The sequence below is a fragment of the Chelonoidis abingdonii genome, chromosome 26 (assembly GCF_003597395.2).
Source record: "Chelonoidis abingdonii isolate Lonesome George chromosome 26, CheloAbing_2.0, whole genome shotgun sequence".
NCBI classification, from domain to species: Eukaryota; Metazoa; Chordata; order Testudines; family Testudinidae; genus Chelonoidis; species Chelonoidis abingdonii.
The window spans coordinates 13589018-13607174 of NC_133794.1; the positions used below are offsets into that span (position 1 = coordinate 13589018).

The 18157-nt window shown below is 60.2% G+C and overlaps 3 protein-coding genes across 4 annotated transcripts in view; 2 read left to right on the top strand and 1 right to left on the bottom strand.

The window, feature by feature from the left end:
• PRR13 (proline rich 13) overlaps positions 1-18157 on the top strand; it is a 328718-nt gene that overhangs the window by 111626 nt on the left and 198935 nt on the right. The window lies entirely within an intron of this gene.
• Positions 280-14645, top strand: MYG1 (MYG1 exonuclease). Its single transcript, XM_032786764.2, has 7 exons — positions 280-481; positions 9656-9768; positions 10718-10877; positions 12201-12350; positions 12784-12906; positions 13717-13898; positions 14265-14645. Exons 1-7 carry the CDS (start codon positions 290-292, stop codon positions 14449-14451), a joined length of 1107 nt encoding a protein of 368 aa, XP_032642655.1. The 5' UTR covers positions 280-289; the 3' UTR covers positions 14452-14645.
• Positions 15700-18157, bottom strand: part of AAAS (aladin WD repeat nucleoporin) — a 23641-nt gene continuing 21183 nt past the window's right edge. For both annotated transcript variants that reach the window (XM_032786762.1, XM_075061182.1), the window contains one exon: positions 15700-17580. In XM_032786762.1, coding sequence (XP_032642653.1) covers positions 17434-17580 — 147 coding nt within the window. In that variant the 3' untranslated portion in view covers positions 15700-17433. The remainder of the gene's footprint in view (positions 17581-18157) is intronic.

Genomic DNA, 18157 nt, shown 5'->3' on the forward strand with positions numbered 1-18157 from the left:
ATCAAGAGTGGAAGTTTTTCTAACAGATCACCTCTAGGAAGTCCTGGGGGGAAGCTCGCTGGCCTGCCTTGTACAGGAGGTCAGGCTGGATGATCACAATGGTCCCTTCTAGCCTCAGACTCTATGGACCCAGCCCTAGTTCTCTGCTTCTCGAGAGGCGGCTGCGGGGGGCAGACCAGCTCGCTCAGGTAGCACATGGCCGGTGAGGGCAGAGGTCGGGCAGGCAGTGGCTTCCCTTGGCCTTGCTGCGCATGCTCAGAGCGCCGCGGGGCATGCGCAGTAGCGGCAGATGGGGCTCGGGCTCCGCGCGGCCCGGCTGCTGCTCCGACTCCGCCCCATGCCGGGCCCCGGCCCCGGCCCCGGCCCCAGCCCCAAGCGGCCCCGCAGCGCCATGGCCCCGCGCATCGGTACCCACAACGGCACCTTCCACTGCGACGAGGCGCTGGCCTGCTACCTACTGCGGCTGCTGCCCCAGTACCGGGTACGGGACCTCCCGCTCAGCGCCGGCGGGCCGGGACCGGACCGGGACCTCCCCGGGACCTGGGACCCCCGGCCCCCTCCGGACCGGGACCAGACCGGGACCGCCCCGAGACCCCCCGGCCCCCCAGCCCCCTCCGGGCCGGGACCTCCCCGGGATCTGGGACCCCGGCCCCCTCCGGACCGGGACCCCGGCCCCCCAGCCCCCTCCGGACCGGGACCTCCCCGGGATCTGGGACCCCGGCCCCCTCCGGACCGGGACCAGACCGGACCTCCCCGGGACCTGGGACCCCCGGGCCCCCTCCGGACCGGGGCCCAGAACCGGGTACCTCCCGAGACCCCGGCCCCCCAGCCCCCCTCCGGGCCGGGACCTCCCCGGGATCTGGGACCCCGGCCCCCTCCGGACCGGACCCGGCCCCCCAGCAGCCCCTCCGGACCGGACCTCCCCCGGGATGGACCCCGGCCCCCCTCCGGACCGGGACCTCCCTGGGATTCGGACCCCGCGTCCCCCTCCGGACCGGGACCCGGGACCGGGAGCCTCCCGAGACCCCGGCCCCCAGCTCCCTCCGGACCGGACCTCCCGAGACCCCCCCCCCCCCGGGGCCCCCCCCCCAGGGGGGGGGGCCCCCCCCTTTTCCCGGGGGGGGGGGCCGGGGGGAAAACCGGACCGACCAACCCGGGACCCCGGCCCCCAGTCCCTCCGGACCGGGACTTCCCCGGGAGTGGACCCCGGCCCCCTCCGGACCGGGACCGGACCGGACCTCCCCGAGACCCCGGCCCCCCCAGCCCCCTCTGGACGGGAACCTCCCCGAGACCCCGGCCCCCGCCCGCCTCCGCGGCGGAACCGGACGGGAACCTCCCGGACCCCGCCCCCCAGCCCCCTCGGACCGGACTCCCCGGGACCCGGCCCGCCCAGCCCCCTCCGGACCGGGACCGGGCCAGGACCGGACCGGGACCTCCCCGGGACCCCGGCCCCCAGCCCCCTCCGGCCGGGACCTCCCCGGGACGCGGGACCCCGCCCCTCAGCCCCCCTCCGGACCGGGACCTCCCCGGACCCCGGCCCCCAGCCCCTCCGGAACCGGGACCTCCCGGACCCCGGCCCCCCACTCCCTCCGGACCAGGACCTCCCCGGACCGGGACCCCGCCCCCCAGCCCCCTCCGGACCAGGACCTCACCCAGACCCCTCTTCCCCCAGCTTTGCTCCAGTCCGACCGACCTGGGTAGTCTCCCCCGCCAGCTCCCTCCAGACCAGGACTTCTCGGACCTCGCTATCCCTCCCTGGGACTGCGAAATCTCACCCCCCCCCCCAGCTCGCCTCCAGACCGGGACCTCGGATCCCGCCCCCAGCCCCGCTTCTCTATCTGGGACCCCACTGCTCTGGGACCCTCCAGTCCTGCCTCTCCCAGGTCCTAGTTTCCTCCAGGACCAAAGGAATCTGACCCCCAGGGCCCCCACTTGCCTCCCCCAGCTCCTGTTGACCGGACGGCAGTGGCCCTTGCCCCCCCCCCCCCCCCCCAGTTCCGGTGGGATCGGGACCTCAACCTCCATGGACCTGGAATCCAATCCCCCCACCCTTGTCTGTTTGGGACTGGAGACACACACACACTCCCGGGACCTGGATCCCCACCACCACTGCTCCCTTCACATCAGGACCCTGGACCTGGGATTTCACATCACCCGGCCTCCTGCCCTGCCCTGCCCCCTGCGAACAAGGCCCCCATTCTCCCGGTACCTCTCCCCACCCCGAAACTGAGACTACTTTCTCCCTAGACCCTTTCCCAACCAAACCCACAGCTGCCCTCCCGGGGGCCTGGACCACCGTCTGACACCTCCCCCTAGGGAACTAATCTCTGGGACACCCCCCGAACCTCCCTGCAAACTGCTGGCCACCCTGCAACTTATCCTGCAGCCCCTCTGCAGAATTGTTGACCCCAACTGGGATACCCATCCTCATACACCCAGGGTCACCCATCCCCCGGGGACTCCCGGCATCCCACCCAAGATCCCACCAACACCATGACTCTCCTCCTGCCTTCTGAGGACAAGGACTCCCATCCCCCAGTACCCCGCGCCGTTCTTTTCATTTCAAATCCCCCTGGGATCCAACATTTCCCATCCCTTGGGAAACCTCACCCCTCCTGCTGGCACTGGGGCATGCACCCCCTCGTTCCTTGGATCTCCAGTCCCCTTTGCCCTGGATTCAGCACCCCTTTCTGAGACCTCAAACCCTGGACACATCTCCCTCTGGCACATCCTCCTCCTTTCCCCCAAACCTCCCCTCCTGGGCACCCCCCATCTCCTCTGCGAGACTGGACTAGCACTAGCTCACCCTGACTTAGGGACAGGGATCCATCCCTTCATCTTTCCTAGAGACACTAGCCCCAGAAAGCCTTGGTTCCTTCCCCCTTTCTTCCTCTGATCACTGCTGAGTCCAAGCCCTACCATGCTCATAACACAGGGTGAGCTGAATTCTTGCTCCAATACAAGCTCCTTGTGTAGGGGATCTTTCATTGTGTCCACCCCCCCTCCTCCCCCCCCCCCATCCCAGGATGCAGAGATCATCCGGACACGGGGAGCCCCAGCTGCTGTCCGAGTGCGATGTTGGTGGTGGATGTGTGGTGAATACGACCCTCGAAACACCGGTACGATCATCACCAGAGGTGGAGAATGGAACGCACAGCTTCTTGTCTGGCCCTCCCACCGTGGGGCTCAAATTCGTGTGCAAAGGAAAAGGACAGGAGCAGTTCACGCCTCCCTTATAGATGGAGAAACTGAGGCACGGGAGGGGAGGGAATCGAGGACCAGCTGACAGGTGTGGGCTGGACGCAGGCACCTGGTTCTATGCCGGCTCTGCGCTGACCTTAAGCATTCCCTCCATTCTCTGGGCTCTGTCCCTCCCGCTCTGTCGTCTTTCGAGTGTGGACCTCTTCTGGCGTGAGGGACTGTCTGCCTACCTAGCACCTAGCACTTTGGTCCCGATCTCAAATCCTGGGAATCAGTTAAATATGAACAGCAAATGATTACCCAAGATCCTACCACCAAGCCACTGAGTGGAACCCAGGTGTCCTTACTTTCACTGGGGCACGGGGCCTGGACCTGTCCCTTCTAAGGTATTTCGACACTGCATTGTAAACCCCAGCCTTCAGATTTCAGCCAAAACTTTCCTAACTTCACACACCAAATCTGACTGACTCGGGCAGGAAAGCAAACCTCCGGACCCGGGTCCTAGGACCCAGCCCAGCAAGAGAAGAGAAGATCTGAGTTCAAGCCCTGTCATTTTGCTCCAGTATGGGCGCAGCTCCAGCTGCAGACCTGAAGTCAGAAGGGCTGCATAGTGGGTTAGCCTGGCTCTGAGACGCAGGTCCAGCCATTGTATGCAGTTCATGACGCAGTGTGGCTGTCAATGCTGTTAAACACTGAGTCCATGAGCTTGGGTGCCCCAGATTTGGGTTTCGATGCAGTGTGGACACACCCTAATGCTCGGGGCACAGCAATAAAAAAACGGTTAGCATTTCATTGATTTTGGTGTGTCTATCACTTTAAAGGAGGGGTCACCCCGGGCCTAAGAGCTCTGGCAATTTCTCCTGCCTTTGCAGTCCCTTGCAACAGTCCATGCACTGCCGAGCCGACAAGCCTGGAAAACCAAGCTGAGCAGTGCAGGGCTGGTGTATTTCCATTTTGCTCCCAGATCCTGGCCAGGCCTGCTGGGGCTTGGGAAGAGGAGGATCGGTAGTGCAGTGCTGTACATAAGGTAGAAGTAGGGAGGCGGGTGGGTGGTGGCTATTGGGGTCCCCATTTGCCAGGCTAAAGACACCTGTTTTCCTCTTAGAAAAGTATAACTAACACCCGCTTCTGCCCCTCCTCTCTGAGGATCTCCAAAGCACTTTGCCTCCTGTGTGGTGGATGTATCTTAGCCGTGTTTTATAGCTGGGGAAATGGAGACACAGAGCAGGGTGGTGTCTTGCCCAAGAACATGACTCACCAGTGGAAGTGAGATGGAACCCCAGCTCCCTACCCCCCTGCTCTAACCATAGACCCTCTTCCCCTCCTGGATCTGAGAATTGAACCAGGAGTCCTGACACCATCACCATCAACGGTGGCTGAGTCCCTGGTGTAAAAGCCTGTTCTGCTGAAACTTCCCAGGAACCACCCCTTTTTAGACACGGCTCGCTGTCCATATTCTTAGATTCCCACCATTGATGGGGTAGCGGCATGGGATTCATCCCTGTTGCACCCCAAGAGACATGGGAAGGCAGGTAGCTGCGTCTGGTTCAGAAGCTGCAGGGCAGGTTGGCTCCTGATACAGCTCGGCTGTCCTAACTTTGAAAAGGACTTGGCAGGGAGCAGAATTGCCAGAATGGGTAAGATGCCCATCCTTTGCCTCTGTCCTGACACAGGATTTCCCTGCTTCTGGATAGAGGCGGTTCCCTGTGTCGCTGGGTCCCCAGGAGGGGCTCTTTGGCCGTGGCCTGCCTAGCAGTCATATTGGGTGGAGGGGAACTGGAGAATCTCTGCATGTGGTTTTTCTGTGCAGTGTGCCCAGATTCGCTGTGGTTTACGGTGGGGCACTCTGGCCCCCACCACCCTAGTCCAGTCAAAATCTGTCGCATATAAAACAGAGGAAGGCCAACAGCTAGGCGAACAGCAGCTACTTCTCGGGGAGTCATTTCCCAGCAGCCCTTGCGCCTTCTGCCAGTAGCTGGAAATGCAGAGTTTGGGTCAGAAGGCCAAAAGCTGGCCTTTCCGCATCATGCATCTGGCGGCCAATAAAGGATCTGCAGTGGGGCCGTGGCGGCGATTCTGTGTGAGCCAGAGCAGACTCTGGCTTTGCGGTCTGGGATTCTGCAGGGCTGGCGGGAGTTAAACCCTCTTTGTGGCATGAAGCTGGCAGTCACTTTGGCTGCTGTCTCAGAACGGGCTGTTTTTATGGCTTCTTGAGTCTGCTCGTGACCAGCCTGAACCACCACGAGATTCCATCGAGGCAGCAGGGCCAGGCAGCGCCGCCGGCCCGTTTTATCCTCTCCTCCCGGCCTCATCCCAGCTTACGAGAACTTTGGTGGAGGAGTAATCGACGCCATCGACAACTGGCATCGCCCAGTGGGACGGGGAGCCTCGCTACCCATGACACCAACACCTAGCGCCAGGGTGAGCTACCTCAACCCCCGTTAGGAATTGACATGGACCAGACACGGAAGTGGTGCCGGAGGGCGGAGGGGAAAGCCACAGGTACTAAGTGGCTGTACCATGGAAGCACGAAGGGAGCGTAACCTGACAGGGTTGGGCAGTTACCATAGGCACAACTCTGTGATGCTCTGGGCTCAAAGCACCCATGGCGATAAAAAATAGGGTGAGCACCCACCAACCACAGCGATTCACGGAGAGCAGCAGGCGGCAGGGCCTCGAGGGTGAGGGTGAGGGGAAGATTCAGGGGTCGGGGGCCTGCAAGGGAGGGGTGGAGCAGGGGCGGGAAGATGCCGGGTGGGGGGTGGGCGGCTTTGGGTAAGCGGCAGAGTGGGGCAAGGCCTCCGGGTGGAGCAGGGATAGCCTCCCGGAGAAAAATAAGTCAGCTTGGACTACTTTTCTAAAGCTAATGCTCCAGTCAAACAGTCGTGAGGCTCTCTGGCCTGTTGTTATGCATGGTCAGACTGCAGATCATGGAAATGTTTTTCCTTCTTGCTCAAAATCAGATGAACCACGCACACAAAAACAAATCTCTTCCTTAGGAGCCCTGACTGCTCAATCAGTGTTCTACCCTTTACTCTGAGGGCCTGAGTTTCTAAGAGCTGGGGTGCACATGTGCTGGGATTTATGAAATCTGCCCATTTGCTGTCGCGTAGGGCAGCTGCTGGGGTCAGAGCCCTATGAAGAATTTGGAGTTATTCAAACAGGCTGAGCTTCTTAAATCGGCTCTCGATTTGTAGGTGCTAACCGTATCTGGGACAACTATGTAGCAACTTCTCCCATTCTTTCAGATGATGTTATATTTAATATTTCTAATGCGGCAATCTAATGCACTAATTCTAGGGCAGACTAGACAGCCAAGGCGAGGTGCTACGCCAGTGTATTAACCTGGAACAACTTTACCGGTGTTGCCATGGATTCTCCATCACTTGACCTTCTTAAATCAAGGAGTGGAAGTTTTTCTAACAGTACCTCTAGGAAGTCCTGGGGGGAAGCTCGCTGGCGGCTGCCTTGTACGGAGGTAGGCTGAGGTCAGGTCTGGTGATCACATGGGGTCCCTTCTAGCCTGCAGACTCTATGGACCACCCTAGTTCTCTGTTCTCGATAGGCGGCTGCGAGGGGGCAGACCAGCCGCTCAGGTAGCACATTGGCCGTGAGGCAGAGGATCGGGCAGGCAGTGGCTTCCTTGCCTTGCTGCGCGATGGCAGAGCGCCGCGGCATGGCGCAGTAGCGGCAGGTATGGGGCTTCGGGCTCCGGCGGCCGGCTGCTGCCTCCGACTCCGCCCCATGCCGGGCCCCGGCCCCGGGCCCCGGCCCGGTCCCCAAGCGGCGCCGCGCAGCCCATGGCCCCGCGCAGTCGGTACCCACAACGGCACCTTCCACTGCGACGAGGCGGGCTGGGCCTTGCTACTACTGCAGAGCTGCTGCACCGTACCGGCTACGGGACTCCCGCTCAGCGACCGGCGGGCGGGCCGGACCGGGACCTCCCGGACCTGGCCGCCGGCCCCCGGGACCGGACCGTACCCGCGACCTCCCCGAGACCCCGGCGCCCCCAGGCCCCCTCCGGCCGGGACCTCCGCCGGAATCTGGGACCCCGGCTCCCCTCCGCGCCGGGACCCCGGCCCCCCAGCCCCCTCGGACCGGGACCCTCCCCGGGATCTGGGACCCCGAGCCGGCCATCCGGACCGGGACCAGACCGGGACCTCCCCGGAGACGTGGGACCCGGCCCCTCCGGGACCGGGGCCAGACCCGGGCCTCCCGAGACCCCGGCCCCCCAGCCCCCTCCGCGGCCGGACCTCCCGGGATCTGGACCCCGGCCCCCTCCGGACCGGAGGCCGCGTGGCCCCCAAGCCCCTCCGGACCGGACCTCCCGGGATCTGTGACCCGGCCCCCCCGGAACGGGACCCCGGCCCCCCCAGCCCCCTCGGGGGCCGGGACAGACGGGACCTTCCCCGAGACCCCGGCCCCCCAGCCCCTCTGCCGGGCCGGGACTCCCCGGGATCTGGACCCCGGCCCCCGTCCGGACCGGGACCAGACCGGGACCTCCCGAGACCCCGGCCCCCAGGCCCCCTCCGGGGCCGGACCTTCCCCGGGATTGGGGCCCGGCCCCGCTCCGACCGGAGACCCCGGCCCCCAGCCCCTCCGGGCCGGGACCAGACCGGGATCCTCCCCGAGACCCCGCGGGCCGCCCCCAGCCCCGTGCCCGGGCCGGGGACTCGGACCGGGGACCACCCCGGGACCCCGGCCCCCAGCTCCCTCCGGACCAGGACCTTCCCGAGGACGTGGGACCCCGGCCCCTCCGGTGACCGGACCTCCCCGGGACCCGCCCCCAGCCCCTACCGGACGGGACCGGACCGGGACCTGACCGCGAGCCGGACCGGGACCGCCGGCCCCAGCCCCCTCCGGGCCGGGACCGGACTCGCGGGCCTCACACGCGGGACCCGGCCCCCCGCCCCTCCGGGCCGGGAACCTCCCCGGGACCTGACCCGCCCCTCAGCCCCCTCCGGACCGGACCTCCCGGGGACCCCGGCCCCCCACAAGCTCCTCCGCGGACCTGGGACCTCCCCGGACCTGGGACCGCCCCCCAGCCCCTCCGGACACGGACCTCCCGGAGCCCCGTGCTCCCCCCAGCTTTCTCCAGTCCGGAGACCGCGACCTGGACGTCTCCCCCGCCAGCTCCCTCCAGACCATGACTTCTCGGGACCTCGTATCCCTTCCCTGGGACCTGCGAATCTCACCCCCCCCCCCCCCAAGCCTCCCTCCAGGACCAGGGACCGGATCCCCCCCCGCCCGCTTTCTCCAGGACCTGGACCTGGGATCCCACTCTCTGAGAGACCTTCCAGTCCCTGCCTCCACAAGTCTAGTTTCGTTCCAGGACCCTGGAATCCTGACCCAGGGCCCCCACTTTGCTCCCCAGCTGGCCCTGTGGACCCGGTGAACCAGGGCCCTGCCCCCCCCCCCCCCCAGTTCCTCTGGGATCGGGACCTCAACCTCCATGGGACCTGGAATCCCAATCCCCCCACCCTTGTCTGTTTGGACTGGGAGACACACACACACTCCCGGGACCTGGATCCCACACCCTGCTCCCTTCACATCAGGACCCCCGTGGGACCTGGGATTCACATCACCCGGGGCCTCCCTGCCCTGCCCTGCCCCCTGGAACAAGGCCCCCATTTCCCGGTACCCTCTCCCCACCCCGAAACTGAGACTACTTTCTCCCTAGACCCTTTCCCAAACCAAGACCCCACAGCTGCCCTCCCGGGACCTGGACCACCGTCTGACACCTCCCCCTGGGAACTAAGATCTCTGGGACAACCCCCCCGACCTCCCTGCAAACTGCTTCCACCCTGGGAACTTATCCTGCAGCCCCTTCTCTGCCAGGAATTTTGACCCCCAACTGGGATACCCATCCTCCCATACACCCCAGGGTCACCCATCCCCCGGGACTCCCGGCATCCCCACCCAAGACCACCAGACACCAGGACTTCCTCCTGCCTTCTGAGGACAGGACTCCCATCCCCCAGTACCCCTCCCCTTCTCATCATCCTGGGATCCAACATTCCCATCCCTTGGGAAACCTCCATCCCCTCCTGCTGGCACTGGGGCATGCACCCCCCTCTTTCCCTTGGGATTCCCAGTCCCCTTTGCCCTGGGATTCAGCACTCCTTTTCTGAGACCTCAAACCCTGGACACATCTCCCTCTGGCACATCCTCCTCCTTTTCCCCAAACCTCCCCTCCTGGGCACCCCCCATCTCCTCTGCGAGACTGGGACTAGCACTAGCTCACCCTGGGACTAGGGACAGGGATCCATCCCTTCATCTTTCCTAGGAGACACTAGCCCCAGAAAGCCTTGGTTCCTTCCCCCTTTCTTTCCTCTGATCACTGCTGAGTCCAAGCCCTACCCATGCTCATAAACACAGGGTGGAGCTGAATTCTCTCCAATACCAAGCTCCCTTGTGTAGGGGAATCTTTCATTGTGTGCACCCCCCCTCCCAGGATGCAGAGATCATCCGGACTCGGGAGCCCCAGCTGCTGTCCGAGTGCGATGTGGTGGTGGATGTGGGTGGTGAATACGACCCTCAGAAACACCGGTACGATCATCACCAGAGGTGAGAATGGAAACGCACAGCTTCTGTCTGGCCCCTCCCACCGTGGGGGCTCAAAGTTCGTTGCAAAGGAAAGGACAGGAGCATCACGCCTCCCTTTATAGATGGAGAAACTGAGGCACGGAGAGGGGGAGGGGAATCGGAGTGGACCAGCTGACAGGGTGCTGGGCTGGGACGCAGGCCACCTGGGTTCTATTCCTGGCTCTGCCGCTGACCTTAGGCATGTCCCTTCCATTCTCTGGGCCTCTTTTCCCTCCCGCTCTGTGTCTGTTTCGAGTGTGACCTCTTCTGGCGTGAGACTGTCTGTACAGCACCTAGCACTTTGGGTCCCTGATCTCAACTCCTGGGAATCAGTTAATTATGTAACAGCAAAGTGACTTACCCAAGATCCTACACCAAGCCACTGAGTGGAACCCAGGTGTCCTTACTTTCACTGGGGCACGGGGCCTGGACCTGTCCCTCTAAGGGTATGTCGACACTGCATTGTAAACCCAGCCTCAGATTTCAGCCCAAACTTTCCTAACATCCACACACAAATCTGACTGACTCGGGCCAGGAAACCCTCCGGACCCGGGTCCTAGGACCCAGCCCAGCAAGAGAAGAGAGATCTGAGTTCAAGCCCTGTCATTTTGCAGTATGGGCGCAGCTCCAGCTGCAGACCTGAAGTCAGAAGGGCTGCATAGTGGGTTAGCCTGGCTCTGAGACGCAGGTCCAGCCATTGTATGCCCAGGTTTATGACGCAGTGTGGTTGTCAAGTGCTGGCTTGGAAACACTGAGTCCATGAGCTTGGGTGCCCCAGATCTGGGGTTTCGATGCAGTGTGGACACACCCTAATGGGCTCGGGCACAGCAATGGTTAGCATTTCATTGATTTTGGTGTGTTATACACTAAAGGAGGAGGGGTCACCCCGGGGCCTAAGGAGCTCTGGCTAATTCTTCCCTGCCTTTTGCAGGTCCTTTGCACAGTCCATGCACTGCCTGAGGCCCGACAAGCCCTGGAAAACCAAGCTGAGCAGTGCAGGGCTGGTGTATTTCCATTTTGGCTCCCAGATCCTGGCCAGCCTGCTGGGGCTGAAGGAGGAGGATCCGGTAGTGCAGGTGCTGTACGATAAGGTAGGAAGTAGGGAGGCGGGGTGGGTGGGTGCTGATTGGGGTGCCCCATGTGCCAGGGCTAAAGACACCTGTTTTCCTCCTTAGAAAAGTCATAACTAACACCCCTTTCTGGCCCCTCCTCTCTGAGGATCTCAAAGCACTTTGCCTCCTGTGTGGTGGATTGGTATCCTTAGCCTTGTTTTATAGCTGGGGAAATTGAGACACAGAGCAGGGATGTGTCTTGCCCAAGAACAGTGACTCACCAGTGGAAGTGAGATTGGAACCCCAGCTCCCTACCCCCCTGCTCTAACCATTAGACCCTCTTCCCCTCCTGGATCTGAGAATTGAACCCAGAAGTCCTGACACCATCACCATCTAACGGCTGGCTGATGCTCCCTTTGTAAAAAGTCCTGTTCTGCTGAACTTCCCCAGGAACCACCCCCTTTTTTTAGACACTTGCTCGCTGTCCATATTCTTAGATTCCCACCATGATGGGGGGCGGCATGGGATTCATCCCTGTTGCACCCCAGAGACAGGGGAAGGCAGGTAGCTGCTGTCTTGTTCAGAAGCTGCAGGGGCCAGGTTGGCTCCTGATACAGGCTCGGCCTGTCCTAACTTGAAAAGGGGACTTGGCAGGGGAGCAGAATTGCAGATGGGTAAGAATGCCCCATCCTTGCCTCTGTCCTGACACAGGATGTCCCTGCTTCTGGGATAGAGGGGTCCCTGTGTCGCTGGGATCCCCCAGGAGGGGCTCTTTGGCCTGGCCTGCCTAGCAGGCATATTGGGTTGGGAGGGGAACTGGAGAATCTCTGCATGTGGTTTCTCGTGGCAGTGTGCCCAGAGTCGCTGTGGTTTACGGTGGGCACTCTGTCCTCCACCACCCTAGTCCAGTTCAAATCTGTGCCATATAAACAGAGCTAAGGCACAGCTAGGCGCAGCAGCTACTCTCGGGGCAGGTCATTTTCCCAGCAGCCCTTGCTCCTTCTGCCAGTAGCTGGAAATGCAGAGTTTGGGGGCTCAGAAGGCCAAGTTGGGTCCTTTCCTGCATCATGCATCTTGGCGGCCAATAAAGGATCTGCAGTGGGGGGCCGTGCTGGCGATTCTGTGTGAGCCAGAGCAGACTCTGGCTTGGTCTGGGGATCTGCAGGGCTGGCGGGAGTTAACCCTCTTTGTGGCACTGAAGCTGGCAGGTCACTGTGGCTGCTGTCTCAGACGGGCCTGTTTTTATGGCTTCTGATCTGCTCGTGACCAGCCTGAATCCACCACGAGATTCCATCGGGAGGCAGGCAGGGCCAGGCAGCGCCGCCGGGCCCCGTTTTATCCTCTCCTCCGCCCTCATCCCAGCTGTACGAGAACTTTGTGGAGGAGATCGACGCCATCGACAACGGCATCGCCCAGTGGGACGGGGAGCCTCGCTACGCCATGACCACCAACCTCAGCGCCAGGGTGAGCTACCTCAACCCCCGTTGGAATGACATGGACCAGGACACGGAGGTGGGTGCCTGAGGGGCGGAGGGGAAAGCACAGGTACTAAGTGGCTGTACCATGGAAGCACGAAGGGGAGCGTAGACCTGGACAGGGGGTGGGCAGTACCATAGGCACCAACTCTGTGAGTGCTCTGGGGCTCAAGCACCCATGGGCGAAAAAATAGTGGGTGAGCACCCACCAACCACAGCTATTCAGCGGAGAGCAGCAGGCGGGCAGGGGCCTCGAGGGTGAGGGTGTAGTGGGAAGATTCAGGGGTCGGGGCCTCAAGGGAGTGGGTGGAGCAGGGGCGGGAAGATGCCGGGTGGGGGGTGGGGGGCTTTGGGGGAAGGGCAGAGTGGGGCAAGGCCTCCGGGTGGAGCAGGGATGGAGCCTCCCACGGAGAAAAATAAGTCAGCTGCTCCTTCCCCACACTAACGTCCCTGGCTTGTCTCTGTTCCAGGCTGGGTTCAGGAAGGCGATGGAGCTGGTGGGCGGGGAGTTCCGGGACCATCTCGATTACTACCACCGCGCCTGGCTGCCGGCTCGCACGCTCGTGGAGAAAGCCATTCAGAAGCGCTTCGAAGTAACTTTGAGCGCGCTGGGGTTCTTGGTCTGGGGGCAGCGACCAGCCCAGTTCGGGGGATGCCTGGGTGGAAGAGGCTGATCTCTGTCCTGTTGGCTATACGCTGGGCTGGGGTGTTGAGCCTAGAGCTGCCCCCCGTTGGCAGGGGGAGCAGAGCTTGGGTTGAGGGGCTTGGCCCAGTGCCCAGCCTGGGTTTCCAATGATAATTCATACCCCTTCCCAGGATCTCCTATCTAAGGATCTCCAAGCGGGTGATGTCCACTGGGGGTGATGCCCATCAAAGACACACACACACATTCGGTCAGTAAATTTCCACTCTGCAGCAGTGGGGCAGCAACCTACCTGAGGCCATGCAGTGAGCTGGGAATAGAACCCAGGAGTCCTGATTCCCAACATGCCCCCTCCCTGCATTTCTCTGGTCACTGAACCTGCCTGGCAGTTATTCCCACCTGCTACTCCAATGACTCTGCTCTCAGAGGCAAGTGGGTTTCTTCCGACCCTAACTCCATTCCTGGGGCTGTGACTACTATCTGTACCTCACGGGGCCAGGCACCGCACAGTCAGGGACTGTGCCTGAGCTTGCCTGAGTCAGGGACTTGCCCACAGAGCTCAGACTCTAGACACAGGAGGAGAAACTGAGGCCCAGAGTGAGGCAGTGACTTGCTCTAGCTCACCCAGCAGGTCAGTGGCAGAGCTGGGAATAGTCCCAGCCCAGGCATAATCCACTGTAGTCGTAATGGCCCAGCATCCCAGGAGCTCTTATCTGCTCCCTTCCCTTCCTGAGTCCCATGTCTCCCTCTCCCCTGGCAGGTGGACCCCAGTGGCGAGATCCTTGTGTTCTCCCAGGGCGGCTGCCCCTGGAAGGAGCATCTCTTCAGCCTGGAGTCGGAGCTGGGGGTGGAGAAACCCATCAAGTTCGTCTTGTACATGGATCAGAACGGCCAGTGGCGAGTACAGTGCGTCCCCGCCGGGCTCCACACCTTCCAGAACCGGTGAGATGCTCAGCCCCCGGGGCCCCAGCCCCAGGCTTCTCCTGCATGCCCTGCAGAGCTCCCCAAGCAATGGGGTGAGAGAGAGACAAGCCACTGCCTCTGCGAGAGGATGGGAGAGGGGGTTGGGGGTGGAAGCCTCTAAACGACATTATACCAGTACAAACACTGTGTAAACTAGACCTTAGGGGGGCTCACTTGGGTTCACTTAAACGTGCTCCTAATGTAAACCGAAATCAGAGCATGACTGTCTTTGGGTGTTTCTGGGTGCTGACATGCTCAGTGTCGGGAGAAGTCAAGAGCCTTTGGACGCTCGTCAAGTGCCCTGAGCTCAACCACGCCTCTTTGCTTGGTTTCTCTCCTGGCCAGGCTGTCCCTGCCGGAGGAGTGGCGCGGAGTCCGGGATGAGGCGCTCTCCCAGCTCAGCGGCATCCCGGGCTGCATTTTCGTGCATGCCGGTGGCTTCATTGGAGGCAACCGGAGCCAGGAAGGGGCGCTGCGAATGGCTCAGAGTGCGCTGGCTCAGCAGACCAGCCCTGACGCACCGAGCAGCTGAATGCCCCCAGATTGTCCCAACAGAGCCAGTGTCATTAAGCCTGTCCAAGTCGTGCCGTGAGCAGAGCCAGCAGAGAGCTCCCGAACTGGGCCCTGGCCAGCGGAAACGCCTGGAGGATTGAGGCTGGGTGGCCATGGAATCACAGCGAGGATTGGAAATTGCTGAGCGTGGAATAATAAAGGATTGTGGATGGACCTGTTGGTATTGGGTCTGTCTGTAGCGGTGCAAGGCCAGGCCAAGCCATGACATAAATCAGGTCGCCCATGCTGGTCCCAGCCGCAGATTATACTTGATGCAACCCAGCATAGATGCACAGCACAACGCCAGGTAGACAAAGCAACACCAGCTGTGACATTCCTCAGGCCACCATCTGGACTGATGGACAATTCTCCAGCCCGGGGTGCCTTTTATACAGCTTCACTGTGAGAGAAGCCACCCGTGGTCTGCTCACATGCAGCCTTCAGCATGTACATCACTCCCAGCTACACGGTCTGAGTGCTATAGCCAGCAATCGATCCCTGAACATGCTGTGGTCGACTCCGGAACTCCATCAGGGCGAGTGGTGGTAGCGGAGTCGATGGGGGAGCCGCGGCCGTTGATCCCGCACCGTAAGGATGGGAGGCAAGTCAAAATAAGGTAGCGGAGTCGACCACAGCATGTTCGGGGATCGATTGCTACCCACCGATCCGGCGGGTAGTCGACTTCAGCTATGCTATTCCTGTAGCTGAAGTTGCGTATCTTACATCGACCCCCACCCAGTGCAGACCAGGCCTAATTCTCATCATGTCTGGGTGGCTAATACAGCGCAACCAACACCGGATGGCAAGGTGCCTAAAAGGTAGGTGTTGGCATGCCCGAGCCCCTTAGGGGAGCTGTTCCTTGCCCATACGGTGGGGATAACTTGCCTCCAGAGCTGCCTGAGGATAAAGTCATGAAGCTTGTGAGGTGCTCAGATAACACAGTAATGGGGCCACTGAAGGATTTTCATGCTTTACGACTCTTGGTCACTTTTTGCCTTGCTCTCCACTCAAATTAAAGTGAAATTAATTTCAGTTTCCCATTTCTCCTGCATCACTGGAAGCTCTTTGGGGCAGGGACTGACTTTTTGTTCTGTTAGTACAGCGCCTTGCACAGTGGGGTGTCAGTCTCTGACTGAGCCTCCGGGGCACCACAGCAACAGAAATAAATGAACCACCATATTGGAATTATTAATATTTGAAATTAGTACAGGAGGCCACGAGACAGTAATTCAACCATAAATTCCTTTATTAATTCCAAAGGCCAAATGGTATTTTATACAATGGCTCTAAACATGCTCAACAGTCGAAAAACAAAACAAGCAATCCCGACACAATACAGGAACAAAGTATTCAGAAGCATGTGATTAGTATACTTAAGAAAGGGCCAGACTTAGGGAAAACCATCTCACCTTGGTGTGCTTCAGCGTGATCAGGCTGGGTCTGACAAAGAACCTTCATACCCTCTTTATACCCGGCTGCTAACTTACTAGCTTTAGCAAAAATGGAGTTTGAAGCAATTTATTCTTGGTACTTTCCTCCCTTCAACTTCTTCCCTTGTTAGCTCCTCTCCCCTCCTCGCTTACCAGCAGAACGTGAGGTTTGCACTGGTTTCTTTTAAGATAGTTTTTGTCTCGTTACTGCAGCTCTTTATTTCATTAGTTACTTTTGGAACCACACATCCTTCCCACACTACAAGTAATACTAATTATTCTCACAGCCTTCTTCGACTTGCTGATTGGGGCCTTCTCCCTGCTAGCTACGAATTATAAAACAAATGTCATTTTCTTAACCAAACTTGAATTCTTTTAATTTCAGAATTCTCTCTCCACACCACCTCTCCCCCTATGAACTAGCCCTGGGCATGCGAGACTCTGGTTTGGGGGCTGACAATTCTCTCTGATCTCATGGAAAGAGCTCTGGTATGTACAATGGACTGAGATGTTTCAGAGCTGCCTAGCAGATTCCCATTAACAGGAACAGGGCATCCAAATCCAACATACAGAAAGGAAGTAATGTCACATGGGGAGGACTCTTAGGTTCCACATCAACACTTGCCCACCTCTAAGTAACATGTCACCTATGGGAGAACTGTCAGTGTGAGGGATTTAACCCAGGATCTTTTAGATGCCAAACCGGCAGCCTTCACTGTCTGTACAGAAAGACCCAAGTGCACTCAGGCTGTGACAGACGCCCCTATGTAATCCAGAAACTAGAGGGGACTGGAGAGCCACACACTGTGCTTCGTTTAGCCCAACAGGGAGAATACTGACCTGGTGCAGAGATGTCACTTGTTTGTAAAGCCCTCCAGCAGTGCCTAATAGGAACAGGCCCCCTAGCTCCAAGCAGGCCTGACCCCTTGCCCAATTGTCATGCCTGCACCCACGCAGCAGAACAGACTCAAGCTGTAAACACTTGCCCCATTTGTGACCAAGTGCAGTACTGAGGCCAGGTGGCTGCAGATGAAAGGCACGTGGAAACCTGCCTGGAGCAGCTCCTGGGATTAAACAGCTCTGGGGCTCTGAGCCACCCCACTGCAAACACCAAAGTGCAGCCCTTGACCTGCTGTGGATGCAGAGCAAGTGCCATTCAGGTCACACTGGGAGGTGCACGAGAACGGGAGCCAGAATGGAAGTGTGATCTTTAATCCGGACAGCACCAGGTGCTTTACAAAGCAGGGCCTCGTGCCCTGGGCTGGCTCCTTATACTGCAAACAAAACTGCTCCCCTTCCAGACTCGGCGCTCTCTTGACAAATGATACAATCCATCAGTGCCCAGCATACGCTGCCCCAATAGCTGATCCCAGTGGATGTGTTGGGGTGGAGTAACCTTTAAAGGGCGCGAGCACCGTGGTTACCCAGCAGCGGGATGAAAGGAAACTCCTTAAACAGCACAGGTAGCATGACAAGGAAAGGCCCAGCAGGGTTCAAATGGAGCCCAGCCCAAGGGTCCCCTCCTCCGCTCTTCACAGCTCCGAAAACAAGGGCTGCTCCCGCACGCTGGCGCTGCTGCTGCTCAGGGCCACAACAGGACTGTGGCTGGGGCTAAAGCAGGGGAACTGGGCGCTCACGAAGTAAAACGGGATGTGGCTGATCTTCCCTGTAGACCAGCACTGAGGGGGGATCCAGGAGTGCGGGGGGGAGGGGGGCAGCGAGAGAGAGAGAGAAACACATGAGCACAGGACTTCTGCCACACACCATATCCCAGCCAACTAGATCCCCGTTCTGCTGAAAATTAGACCCACGTCCCAGTGCCAATAGAACCCGAGTTAAGAACGGCCAGGCTGGGTCAGACCACAGGCCCATCTAGTCCAGTGTCCTGTCTTCCGACAGTGGCCAGTGCCAGGTGCTTCGGAGAGAACGAACAGAACAGGGCGATTTGAGTATCCCCTGTCGTCCAGTCCCAGCTTCTGGCAGCTCGAGGTCTAGGGACACCCAGCGTATGGGGTTGTGTCAGGATAACAGAATCTCCCACTCTCAGTGCCAGCAGATCTCAAGGCCCCTGAGGCCCTCATGGGGGCCAGTAACGACACCTCCCCCCATTTCAATGCTAACAGATCCAGGGTTAGGGTAATGGCACCCTCAAGCCCCATTCCCAGCAGCCGCAGAGCCGTCCCCTCCGCTGAAGCTGTGTGGTTTGGGGAGATCTTTCCTGCTCCTCTGTCGTGGAGGGCCTGTAAGGGTGGGTGG